The sequence below is a fragment of the Anopheles nili genome, chromosome 2 (genome assembly GCF_943737925.1).
Source record: "Anopheles nili chromosome 2, idAnoNiliSN_F5_01, whole genome shotgun sequence".
Taxonomy (NCBI): Eukaryota; Metazoa; Arthropoda; class Insecta; order Diptera; family Culicidae; genus Anopheles; species Anopheles nili.
Window position 1 is genome coordinate 18515425 of NC_071291.1, and position 12831 is coordinate 18528255.

The 12831-nt window shown below is 51.6% G+C and overlaps 1 protein-coding gene across 1 annotated transcript; it reads left to right on the forward strand.

The window, feature by feature from the left end:
- Nucleotides 1-8265: 8265 nt before the first annotated feature.
- Nucleotides 8266-8783, forward strand: LOC128720922 (uncharacterized). Its single transcript, XM_053814623.1, has 2 exons — nucleotides 8266-8349; nucleotides 8426-8783. Exons 1-2 carry the CDS (start codon nucleotides 8281-8283, stop codon nucleotides 8765-8767), a joined length of 411 nt encoding a protein of 136 aa, XP_053670598.1. The 5' UTR covers nucleotides 8266-8280; the 3' UTR covers nucleotides 8768-8783.
- Nucleotides 8784-12831: the final 4048 nt, after the last annotated feature.

The window sequence follows — 12831 nt, forward strand, 5'->3', positions numbered from 1 at the left end:
GCCTTGTTGGGGCGTGTGCGTACCCGCAAAGGACACGCCGTAACATTCAGCGACACAAAACAGCAAATCCCCAACGGAACGTTGCTCAATTTATCACCCAATTCACGGGCGGCGTGCGACAGCTTCGCAGGGTGCTTTATATTTTCTATCCAACCAATTACCGCTGAACAACTGCCAAAATTAAAACCTCCCCCATGCGCCCATTCAAACCGAAGGGTGTCCTTTCCACTCGAGCGACGCCTTAAACGAACGGTCCTTTCGCCGATCGCTTCGGTTCGCGTGGAAAGTTCGCAAACGGCCGGCGGCAGTTTCAGCAAAAATGCCTTTACCGCGCTGGACGCTTTTCATTAAATCAACCGAAAATCCCACCCCCGAACGGTGCAAACGATTTTCAGTCTCGCCCGATCTTCGCCCGATGCGAGAGTCCTCCACAAGGATCCACCACCTGCGCGATGGCGGCTCGCAATAATGGGAGCAAAGAAAGGACATCGTTTCGGGCGGATTTCTTTGAAGCTTCGAAACACGAAAGCGGTGATCTGTGCGAAGCAAAGCAAAAAAAAAAGGCGACACAAAGTAAAACAAACGAACGGCCGATTGGTTGGGCCCGGGGAGGGGGGAAAGGAGGTCTACACCCACCCACCCACCCACGACTCCACCGTCGCGCTAGCGGGGCTTTATTTGAGGGAAGGATGTTGTTTGCTTCGCCAGCGGCACTTTTGTTTTATTTTTTCGCCTTTTGCGTTGCTCGTGCTTTTGCTATTTTATTTCGGCCACCGATTGGTGTCTTCGTCCAATCGAGCAGGGAAGTGGGTGGACGATGCTTGCCGCGCTCGAAATCACTTCCGATATTCTCCGCTTCGAGTCACGTTTCCACGCTAAGGATATAATCGAACCGGAAGCCTCGAGATGCGAGCGCATCCTTTTCGCTTGGGCCATTCTCCGGGTCCCATATGCCATCGACAGGGAAGACCGTTATCGCGTGATGCCAGTTCTGTTTGGAAATCGGAAATCGAGGAAAGAAAAATCAAGGCGCCCGGAGCACACTGCACGGCTCACATTCACTCTATTTGATGCACCGGCGAGTGCTACAAAAGACTTGACAAATTTCTAAAGAATTCATGCAACGGATTAAACAGACAAATCCGTTCGTTTGGTGCTCTTTAAATGAAAAAAAAACACGATTACACGAAGAAAAAAGAAGCTAACGTGTGGGAAATCGTTTGTCCACCACTGCCCAGTGGATAAAGCTCTCACACACAAAAAAAGAGAATCCCCAAAGCCGAAACGATTGAAATGAATGCTAGAGCGAGAATCGAAGGACGCTTCCCACATAGCGAGCAATTTAAAATAGGGCGGTATGCTTAGATTGGCAAAACGCAGCAGATGAGCGCCAGCCCGTTGGCAAACTGAACCGACCGCTCGTTGTCACCAACACCGCGCTCGTATCCTTTCGCCAACGCAGCCAGGGTTAAGCTGCAAAACGGGAAATTGATATCCGGCATCTTCTACGCTAGTCCTCGCACGTACACCGTCCCGATCATAGTACACACGCGCTGATGACAGGCTCGGATGACGAGCGGCCGCCCGGGCTTCCTGGAAGCTTACTTCTTCTTTTGTTTGTCCTTTTCTATCTCTTCCCCCTTTTTTTTGCAAGCTGCCCGCAGCAAGGACACCACGGGATCAATGGCGGCGATTCAACCAAAAAAAAAAGGCTACACACGCGAGCACGACGAGACAACAATCGCGACAACTGGCTCAAGAGCTCCTTTGATCTTCCGCTAATTCGCCGAGCCACGTATACAGGTCGTCGTGGCTCGGTACGACGTGCAACCGCCGGATGAAATTGGCCGTGCCCGTGGCCTTCGTCAACATGCGGGTTGTTGCAGTGGAGTTGCACTTCGGTGCTGCCATCTGGCGGATTTGATCACTTGCTCAATGAAATTGAGCAGGACACGGCAAATGGCTTGCTTTGATCAACTTGTTCGGTTGCGGACGGCTAGCGTTTTGCTCGATAGCTGGAGCTTTTTTTGTTGCCATCACGCCACAAGATTCGCTTTCTCGACCGCTTCACGTGCGTGTCAGCAACAAAGTTAATTGACGGAAATCACTTGTGCGGCTGGTTCGCTTCGTTCCACCACAGCGCTTAAATATATGCGGCCGATAAATTATCGTAAATCTACCCACGCCACCTTCGCAACCACGTTCCGTGCGATGGGCGTGGGCGTTCGATGGATTCGCCAGCGCTTGCAACCATGGCAGCGTACCTTTTTCACCTTTTCTCGCCAACAAAGCATCACGCCCGAAGCATCACCGCTGGCCGGCATTGATGAAGTTGTTTTTCAAACCGACCGGCGGCAACATGGCGCTAAATATAAATTCATAACTTAATGTCTCCCGCATTTAGGCACAAGGTGACAAACCATTAGCCCCCACCCAGCATTTTGAAAAGGGGGGTATTTTACTTAATCGCAGCCATAACTCAAAAAGGCAAACCAGCGCGGTGTTGGTAGCGCGAAGCAACATTTAAATTTCATGTAATTTCGCCGATCTGCGTGTGTGCGGCTAGAATTGCCCGTTCGTCCTCATATGGCGGTGATATAAATGCGTTTCGGTGTATTTCGTGCCGACGTCCAAACAGAAGACGACGGCTTAATCTACGTCCCACGCACAGCAGTTTTAACAGTAGTTTGTAAACGCGGCGTCGTGATAAATCACCCGAAAGTAAAAGTAACGAACAACGGGGCCTGGCAAAAAGTGGAATAGGAAAAATGATAACACACACAAAAAAGAAAGAAAGAAAGAAAGAAGGAAAACAAAGGCATCCTCCCACACTCATCCTAGGCGATGAGTTCCTGCAGAACGGGCCGTTAAACACTTGCGCTCGAGTAAATGGCGCGTTCCGAGCATTCCAGCGTGTCATCATTAGGATCATATGCTCTCAGCCTATCCAGCCCAGTTTCATCTGGCCCCGCCAACGGAGGGAAAACCGCCGGACGGAAGCAGTTGACTCTCACATGTGTCGCTCCGCAGCCGCTTTCGAAGTCACCGGATTCCTTCCGCAGCGGGCCCAAAAATTCCACCCCGACACCCGATAGATCGATGTCGCAGTCGGGATGGGCCCCGTTTCGGAGGCCTCTGGGACGAGGCGGCCGTACGGACGAGCAGTTTGTAATTTGAGCCAATTCACGCCTGCTCTGTCATCGTGAACGGGCAGAAAAATTACCATAAAATATCATCGTTTCAACACCCGGATAAGCAGCGTGGTTCACCGCTCGGGGCTTGGGAGTGGTCCGGTCCTACCCGTGGCAGAACCGCTTTCCGGGAAGATCGACTCGAGAACAAAGATTAATTACCACCACAAATCACAAACCAATTTCCCGGATTTGGGATTTGGCCGAGCCTCGAACGGGGTTCTAGGGCGGCTCGGTTCGGTTTCCAGCGGGCGATCTTCCAGCGGCTTTCGTTGGAACCCGATCGAAAATCCGTAAACAAACGGAAACCATAACCGATCGGACCACAGTTTTTCCGCCTTCTGAAACGCCTCTCTCGCGGCTGTAGCCCGTTTCAATCATCTCGATCCGTCGCGTGAGGAGGCGTTCCACTCAACCGTCCTGTCGCAGATAAGGACGCGGCATGCCCGGGAGCCTTAACTGAAGAAACATCACTTTCTTTGGTCCTATTTTTAGTCTGGTCGTCCTTACCGATGAGCCATGTATTGTGGTAATAAATTTCCCACCGACATGTTTTGGATGCGCCACATTGTTTCCGTACGCTGGCGTTGTGTCCTGAGCGGTGACAAAAGCGTGGAAAAATTGCCCCAAACCACCGGAGCTGCTTACACTCGAAAACATTTAATTTATGAAGTGGCACAAAGAGGCGTTGTTTCCGACGCGGTCGAATGGCTTCGCAATTCGATGAAATCCCGCCGTGCAAACGGTGGAGTAAATAATGACGGCCTTTGTTCGAAACTGAAAAGCTTGTTGCGCCCTCCGATTTCCCGTGCGTGATAACAAAACGTACACGCGTGTGAGTGCATTTTCAAATGCCACCCCGAATGCACCCGGTGCTTGGGACCGGTGGTGGCGATGGCAAACAAATGGAGCCTATTCGAGCCCACAAAGCTCCAAGCGGCATCACTCACAGGTGATGCACTAAAGTGATGCAGAGCGCGCACCGGTGGTTGGCTGATTCAATTACAACCGCGCTGCGTGGGCTCTAATTAATTAAGTCCTCGACAAAAGAGGACCTCGCGCCGAGCACCGGTGATGTGTGCGAACGCGGCAGAAACGCGAAAAGAATTCCTTCGCCCATATTGCGCTACCAATGCGTCGTCCCATTCATTAGCCTGCGGTCCAGATGGACGGAAGCTGGCACAAATACCGCCACGTGGCACGCAAACGGTCCATCGATGCATCGCTCAAGTGCTCCACAACAATGCGCCCGAGCACCGGCGCGGTTTGAAGCTATTAATTTTGGTCGCTGCTATTTGTGTGATAAATCCACCCAAGCCCAAGCCCGCAATCAAGTTGGCACCTTCCCGCCCCACCAGCGTGACCTGAACCACACCGAAAACCACACCGATAGTGATAGAAAAGTTGACCAATGTTTTGAGGCTTCCGAGGGCTTCCGCGGGACTTCCGAAGGGACGCTTTAAAGAGCCGCACGGATACAGCCGGGCGGAAATAATGTGCAAATATGATGATCGGTCTGTGGTCGATGGATGGATTATTAAATTTAATTACACACATTTCATTACTCCCGGGGTCGCCTGAGGGGTGAACGCCGCTCGGTGCTGAGATAATGCAACGTGTATGCAAATTTCACTGATTCATCGCACGCGAAATTGATGCGTTCGTCGCACAAAGAGAGCCCCACCGGCTACGATTATGTTCGGCGATGCATTTGCAAGCTGCATTCACTCGTGGCGTTTATACCGCAAGGTCGGCGAGTTGGAGCTGACCCAGGTGAACCGTGATGAAGCGTCATGTTTCCATGGACACGCGTCGGATCGCCCTCTCACCGGCCAATTAATCATCCTTAACGACGGCATGTTCAGCGTGCAGCGGGTTACTATCGACGTTTGATTTTTATTTATTGCACGGAGCGCATCATAAAATCAAACCATGCCCAAAACCATGCTCCTCACCAAGCGAAGAGCCCAATAAATGCTCGGAAATAGGGAAAACAAAAAAAAAGAGCCTCCTCGCCCTTAATGCCGCATATTCGTCCCATCTCGGGTGGAGGACGATTTTACGGTCTCGGGAAAATGGGAAATTTCTGACCCGTTCCCATGCTCACTCCACCAAGGTGGTCGATTGGTATCGATCGGTCGCGATCGCGCATCTCCCAAAGAATTCGTCACACTGCGTTTGGGCTGTCGCGGGCATGATTTATTGCGGTAGACGACGTCCCAAAGTGGGCACCACGCAGGCTCTCGTCCGATCGTCACTCCTCTTTTTTTTCTCCCCATTTAACATTTATGGCGCGTTTAATTATGCCCCGATCTCAACGATCGTGTCCTGCGCGCGGGTTGTCGCGATAAAACTTGTCACCCAGCGGGTGGAGCCTCGAACGCGACAGATCTGCTCCAAGCCGTGATCGTTTTACCGGCGACACGAGCTACAAACGACGCTGGAACTGATTTCGGCCTGCCACGAGGCTCGTCAAGGTAACCGTGGCAATACGCGAGCCAATTGTGAGGCTGTAAAAATGGCGTGAAATTTATCGCTGACATGCGTTCCACTAATTGGCCGTAATGAGCCGATCGGTTCGTCGGAGTAAAGCGCACGATTGCGAGCAAAGTGCAGTCACTTCTCGCCGGATCGGTCTGGCCACGAACCGGTACGCAACCCGCTTCCTGGTTGGACGAGGTCAACGATAATACCGGCGACCAGACGCCACCGGACGGATCCCCCCGGTGGGTGCAATGCTAATTTTGTGCATCCCTGCAGCGCGTGCGTCCGGTTAATTTCGGAACCTGCATCTTTGCAGAACGCTCCTGGGAAAGCCCGAGGGTTTCTTCCATTTTTTTAATCACCGTGCGCCTCCACGGTCAATTTGTCCGGTGTCGTTCCCGTTCCCGGTGCCGTGGTTTCAAATGACTTCTTTTCACGCTGGTACGCCGAACCACCGAACGGATCGCGCCACAGGTTCGCAAGCACCACGATCGAGGGACCAGTTAATTATCGGCCAATTTCACAGTCGTTATGTTTTATGGCGTTTCGTTGCCGGCCGGCCAGCTCGGGGAACCCGGCGGGTGAATATTTACTTTTGGTCAACAATTTATAAATTCCACCGGCATAATGAAAGTGCTGGGCAGCTTTTGCGCAAGGACACAGTCTCGGCTGCCGCTCGAACCTGTTCGCCAACCTTTCGCACATCGGTTGATAAAGTAAGGTTGGCTTTTTCCGGGCGCCTGCGTGGAGTATGCGGCTGTTTTTTAATTGCTCAAAAACCAAAGCGGACGGACTTCTGATTGTTAAATTTCAGCCCATTGCTGTTACCGGTTAGCGGGTGATCATTTTTACATATATTTTCCCCCCTGTCCCGAAGGTTGTAAATCTGTTTATGGTTAGCGTCATTTATTTTATTTCCTCGCTCGCTGTTTCTCGCTGATTTCTTCACTCACTTCTCGCGCAGCCCTTTCCTGAGGCTGCGTTTCCATTTGTTACTTTTTCGGTGAGCAAAGCGGGGGTTTTGGATTGTATTCTTGCATCGCCGGGTGTAGCGAAAACCGAGGAGCTGTGGAAAAATGAAACCACCCTCCATGCCACCCCCTCGATGCCACTGATCACTAGCGGGGGGGACGGCCGGACCACGGGGGGTTGTAAAATTCAATCATGTCGAATGGTGGCAATATAACGCATTCAACGAGTATCATTGACGGACCGCCGTGCGTAATTTACATATGCACCGTTTCCTTGCTGCTTCTTGCTTCCAGCTTTGTTTTACCGCCCCGAGAGTGTGCTATTGTTTCTTCTTTTACCCCGATTGCTCGAATCTGTGCCTCGCGTTCGCGGCCATTCGCGGGTGAGGTAGTTGTTTATTATTTTTTGATCGGCCCGCTGTCATTAACATGCCAATTTTTTTTGTGTTTCTGTGCTCTTCCTTTCATTAAATCTCGCCAATTGAGCAGCGAGATACGTTGATAGAGCGATTTGCATATGATTACACGACGCTTCGAAAGAGCAGCACTGAGGGTCGGTTTATTTGACGGTTAAAAGAGAGAGAGTGAAAAAAAAACGAAACATGTGCTCCCGTCCATCACGATGCAGCTCGTCCGTTGCACGGAAATGTCCTGCCACAGCGCCATTGACCGGCGAATGGGTTTACAACGTTCTGCCCACAGAAATTCCTACATCCCTCCCGAGCGAATTCGAGCCGTTGCCGATTGCCGGGATGTAATTTTGTGCCCGAATGGACCACCGTCACATGGGAGTTTTGAATATGCAAATATGATTCCACTTTACGGCGTGGTAGGTGAGTAGCAACGTGCGCAAGCACGTTTGCAAATCCGTTTTGCTTTTTCGGCTTCAGGATACACTTTCCACGGGTACGAAAAATCCTTTTCCATGTCGTGAACCCCTTGTGGGGATCGAGCGGTGCTCGTGTTGGGGTTTTCCTTGTGTGTTGTTTTTTGGCGCTTAAACTGACTTCTTGAGCAGCGAAAATAAACCGAAAAGACCGGAACCCCTTCTTGCGGCGGCGCTTCGTCGTAAACCTCCGGCAATGTCCCGCCGGGGTACCGACTTCCGATGCATAAAAACATGATTTTATGTTACAACCGGCAAACGATGCATCGCAACACCACACACGTACACGTACATTTGCCTGGCAATGTTTCGTGAGCCGGGCCGTGAGTTTGTGATGTAATATGTTTTGTGTCCCACCGCCGACTATTGGCACTCCCAGCGGAGATGGCTGAGTAATGAGCAGTGCGAGGAGTCGTTCTAGGAGTTGGATTGGAATTTGGATCGAGCCACGATCAGCACGAGTCACGGTGAGTAAAACATTGACATACTTCACCGAGTTAGAAGGACGGCGTTTGCGTTTTTATACACGCAATTCATTCCATTTGTTTACAAACGGGAGAATTGCATCGTCTAAACGCCTCCAACAGCGAGCTCGTGCGTGAATCGATCGAACGTTTCGCAACAAAAAAAAACGCTTCGCTGATAAGCTCCAACCTTGCACCCGATCGGTCACAGGAATGCTCGCGCTTAAAAGGCTCGCCCCGGTGCATCCACGATCACTAGTTTGAAAGTAACTAACCTTAACGAAATGGTTCCTTCGAGTGTGGCTCTCGTGGCGGTACTTTTACCTCTAGCAGTGCTCAGTGCGCCAACCGTGGTGAGCTTTCGACTTCGTGAGCTAAGCTAACGCTACGTGACGCCAGTAAAGACTGATCGTTCTCGATCGTTCACAGCACCTGCAGGATGGTGTCCACATCTCATCTGCTTCTGGTGAGTCTTCCGACAACGACCGCTCGGTGACGGAACCGGGCACGATAATGAAACCCCATATTGTGGAGCCCACCTGGATAACGGTGACGATGCCACCGTTGGCGTACAACCAGCCAGTCGGATCCATAAACCAGCCCCACGTGATGCCACCGTACGTCGGATACTTCGCTGTACCGCCCCAATATCAGCCACCAGTGGCCAATTCGTGGCCCTCGTACTACCCGGCACCCAACATGGTCGTTCTGCCGCCGTATCCTGGCAATCATCTGTGCAACCAGCCGGCCAGCTCGTACCGTGTGATATAAAACCGGAGTCCCAAGCAAACACACGAAAAATCCTGTCGCGTGTTTATTTCTCTCCTCTTGTGGCCCTCAAACGAGTCCTCATCCTTCCGGTCCAGGGCAGGGCTATCGATTACATGCTTCTGGTTAATTTATTCTGCCCACTGGAATCATTTGTTACGTGGTTTGGCCTTCTCGCCGTTCGTTCTGCTTCGCCTTGTACCACTCGCCGTGCGATATCATATTTTCGCCTTCGGCCGGCAAAATCGCACACCGGGGGGACGGCGTGTCAGGTAAATTCGTCAACGCCATATATCAGCCTCGGTACAGCTTCGCTCGAGCCGTTGGCGTTGGTGCTTGGAATTAGCATTAAGCGTAATGATGCACCACAAAGCGGGTCAGTGGGATACGGAAAGCACCACGGAACGATCGGTGAACGAGGGCAGGAAAAAAGGGACATTCCAGGACCGCGAGTCCACCGTTTGTCTGGATCGAGTTACGATCCGAACGAATGCATCGAGAGGAGTGCTTTCAACGCAGCTTTGCAGCGTGCTGATACGTTTTGACAGCTCAATACACGGAAAGGCACACGGATGGGTCGCATTTTTGGCGAATCGAATTTAAGGATGCTGTTTTTCCTCCTACCATTACTTTAATTGGGTAATCCCCGATCAACTGCTTTTAAAGTTTCCCCGAAAGCTTATGAATCACTCATCGAGTAGTGAAAAGGGCTGACGACAAAACGCTGCTTTGCGATTTTCAAGCAACCCTCCTTGGACCGCACACATTTATGGGTTCCCTTCTGCGGAAGAGAACCACTACTCGCGCACCACCGTTTAGCTGGCAATTTTCGGTTTATTTAAATTAATCCCACGCGTACCGAGGGAAATTTATAAACCGAACCGTCCCGCCTAGCCCACGGCCACCCGTTTTATTGCCCCAACCAGCCGAAAAGAAAGGCACGGCAAGCCATCGTTGCATCGCTGCCCCAACCAAACCCGAACGAGCAGTCGCAGTTTGTTGTACTTTATTGCCGCGTTTTTTTGTTCTTTTTCTCATTCTTTCTTCCCGCTCATCATGGCCCCCGAAAGACACCATTCCTGCCTGCAGCCTTAACCCAGGTTTGTGTGTAAACAAAAGCCCGCCAGTTCCCAATCCGCCATGTTCACGCCGTGCAGCTCGCGAAAACTGTAACTTTATTTGTCATAAACACCCCGCCGATCCTTCGACGGCCCACGCGAACGTTGCAACCGCATCGATTCGAGTACCGAGGGTAGCCGGCGGGTTAGGGTGGTTGGTGGCCTTTACAGCCCCCCTCCCCCTCCCCCGCTGCCATCCACTTTCCTAGGTCATCGTGAATGAGCTCGGAGTAAATTAAAGTCGGATTACGCTGATAATGAGCGCTTGGGCGAGGTGACCGTGCAGCTTCACGAAAGGCTATCCGTCCGGCGTCTGGTGTGGTGGTTGTGTCGAGCAGTCACTTTGCCGTGCAACGGTGCAAACCACGCTGGAACCGTGCTTTAGGATGCAGCGAGAACTGCACCTGAGCAACTTTTCAGTCCAGCTTTCGGTGCTGTACATCATTTCGCTCTTTATTACCCTACCCGGCGCGCTCGGTGGTTGGTCTTGCGTGGCCTTTTAGGGACGATCGGTGCTGCAGCGTGGCTTGCGCAGCCAACAGAGGAGGAGAAAAATAAATAACAAGCGAAATAAAACTCAAATATAATCTTGGGGCGTTTTACAAACGTAATAAAACTGCTCCACCACTCGGACGGTGAATATTGATCCTGGAATTCGCGGCTTTCGTGGCCCGTTTAAGCTGTTGCTGTATGGCACCGGAAATGACTGTTTTAGTGTGCGGGAATTGGTATTTGGTAACCCCGACCGACGAACCGTTTTGGGCAGTTGTGATTTGAGCTTTGAATGCACTCCTTTAGCACCTAATATTAAATGCAGCAAAACGAGCAGTTGTTGAGCATTGCAATCGTCATTGCATACATTTGGGCGCATATTGTTTCGTGCCGGTCAGTGGTGTCAAACTGCTCACTTTAGCCTTGGTGATTATATTCCTTTTCTATTTCTTTCTGCATCTTCCAACGAAAAAGCAAAAAAACACCATTCAAATGATTTGTAAGCCATCTATTGTTAAAGCAAGGAAAACAGTACTACTCACTGATAATTCAGCGTGCTTAATTTTAACGCCATTATAAGCGCATTATCCATCAAATCGCGCCCAAAACTAAATGTAAGCCGCTTGATATTTCTGCACAATCCCACTTCACCGTCAGCTAGTTGGAGCGATGAAGCGTACCGGTGAATACATTTATTACTGTGGATTGGTGCTCGGCTGCCTGCTGCCTCTCGCAATCGTCCGTACAGTGCAAATCCTTAGCCTAGTTCGGGTGGTTTGAAGCGAAAACATTCCTCCTTCCGTTCATTGCAGGCTCAGTATGACGAGGAGCTTGTCTCGACAGACCCTACCACGGTTGGGCAGGAGCCCGAACCGGAGCTTGACAATAATATCCTTCCACCAGAAGATACCACCACGGAGATCGATGGGCTGCTGTTGGAAAACAGCACCGTCGTGCTGAATACAACCGATCTAAATTGGACCAATGAAACGAACGAAACTGTCACCACCGAAAGTAGCACCACCGAGCAGATCAACGTCGAAAACAGCACGGTTACGTCCAACAGTGAAGAAAGCACAACCACGGGAGCGTTCGAATATCCAGCGTATGATTTCGACTACCGCTTACCACCATCGTACGATTATTCCCACATCAATGACTCGTACGGCTCTGTTTCTTCAAGCCTGTCGTGTAAGTTGGAACTCACTCAATAACTGTTCGTGCACGATTCTACTGAATGGTGTGTTTCAGCTACCGGTGAAGGACCAACAAGCACGGTTTCCTCCATGAATAACAGCACCAATCAGTTTGATGAAACTTTTCGACTGCCGCACATCGTTCCCTACTCCCTAGGTCACGGCCTACCACCACGGTCGGAATACGCGTATCGTGCTCCCGGCGTAGAGTCCTCAAACAACACCAACTCCAGCCATCCAGTCCAGGCTACCTTGCTAGGTGGCTTGGCTTACGCGCCGATACCCCTGTCTGATCGTTCCAGCCAAGGCTTCGTTCCCTACTCGATGATGCGCAGTGGCCCGCCAGGATTTCCCGTGGCTATGCCGCTGTCGTTTTCCATTTCGAATCCTGCACCCAGCGCTGCCAGTAGCCAATCATCACCCTCTGAACCCGTCATGTCCCGGACCAAGCATCGCAGTGATGTCAACGAACCCGAGCGCATCGTAACATCGACGAAAAGATCCACCACCGCTGCTAAAACGCGCAAAAACTCGTCCTCCGTCCAGCAGAGGATGACAACAGCACGTGGCAAAGAGAAGAAACCAACGACTCCCTCAACAACAACAACCGAAGGCAAACGGTTCCGATCGATGGCAACTGCCGAAAGCAAACGGACCGAAACAACGCGCAATCGATTAGGAGCGCTAAGGACGACGAACAGGAAACTGCGCGCGATCATTACACCCTCTGGCCGCGGCAGACAGTTCCGTTTGTTGCACCGCACGCGCACATCCCGCACGCGAACAAGGACTTCCAGGCGGTACCGAAACCTGCGCCGGACACGAGCCACCAGAAAGCGAAGCCCACTCAGCAAGCCCCGGTTCCGCGTGATCGCGCAACGTCCTCGCGTCATCGACTACGACTTTCTCTACTTTTGAGCGAATAAACTAACCGTTGCTGACTCCCCCCACACACTAAGATGACGCGTTCCGTCCTAGCGACGAGAAGCCCACCCTTCTAGACACGTTGAGCGGGTAATCTCACAAACAGGTACCATCGCCGACCGGTGCTACTGTTTGCACGGTGCAAGGCCACACTCACCGGAACCGCACCTGTGTTGGGCTTGGGATCACCTCCGGAGGCTGGCTAAGTTGACGACAGCCCCCGTAGAAGGCGGCCCCGGGAAATTGATAAAAGCCTGATAAAGCTCGCTCGCGGCTTCACACGGTGTCACACGGTGCGATCGAGTGCAGGAGCGCAGGAAAACCGAACAACCCCCGA

Coding starts and splice junctions, on each gene's coding strand:
- LOC128720922 (XM_053814623.1), top strand. CDS start 8,281: ATGGTTCCTTCGAGTGTGGCTCTCGTGGCGGTACTTTTACCTCTAGCA. Junction 8,350..8,425: donor TGCTCAGTGCGCCAACCGTG/GTGAGCTTTCGA, acceptor GATCGTTCACAG/CACCTGCAGGATGGTGTCCA.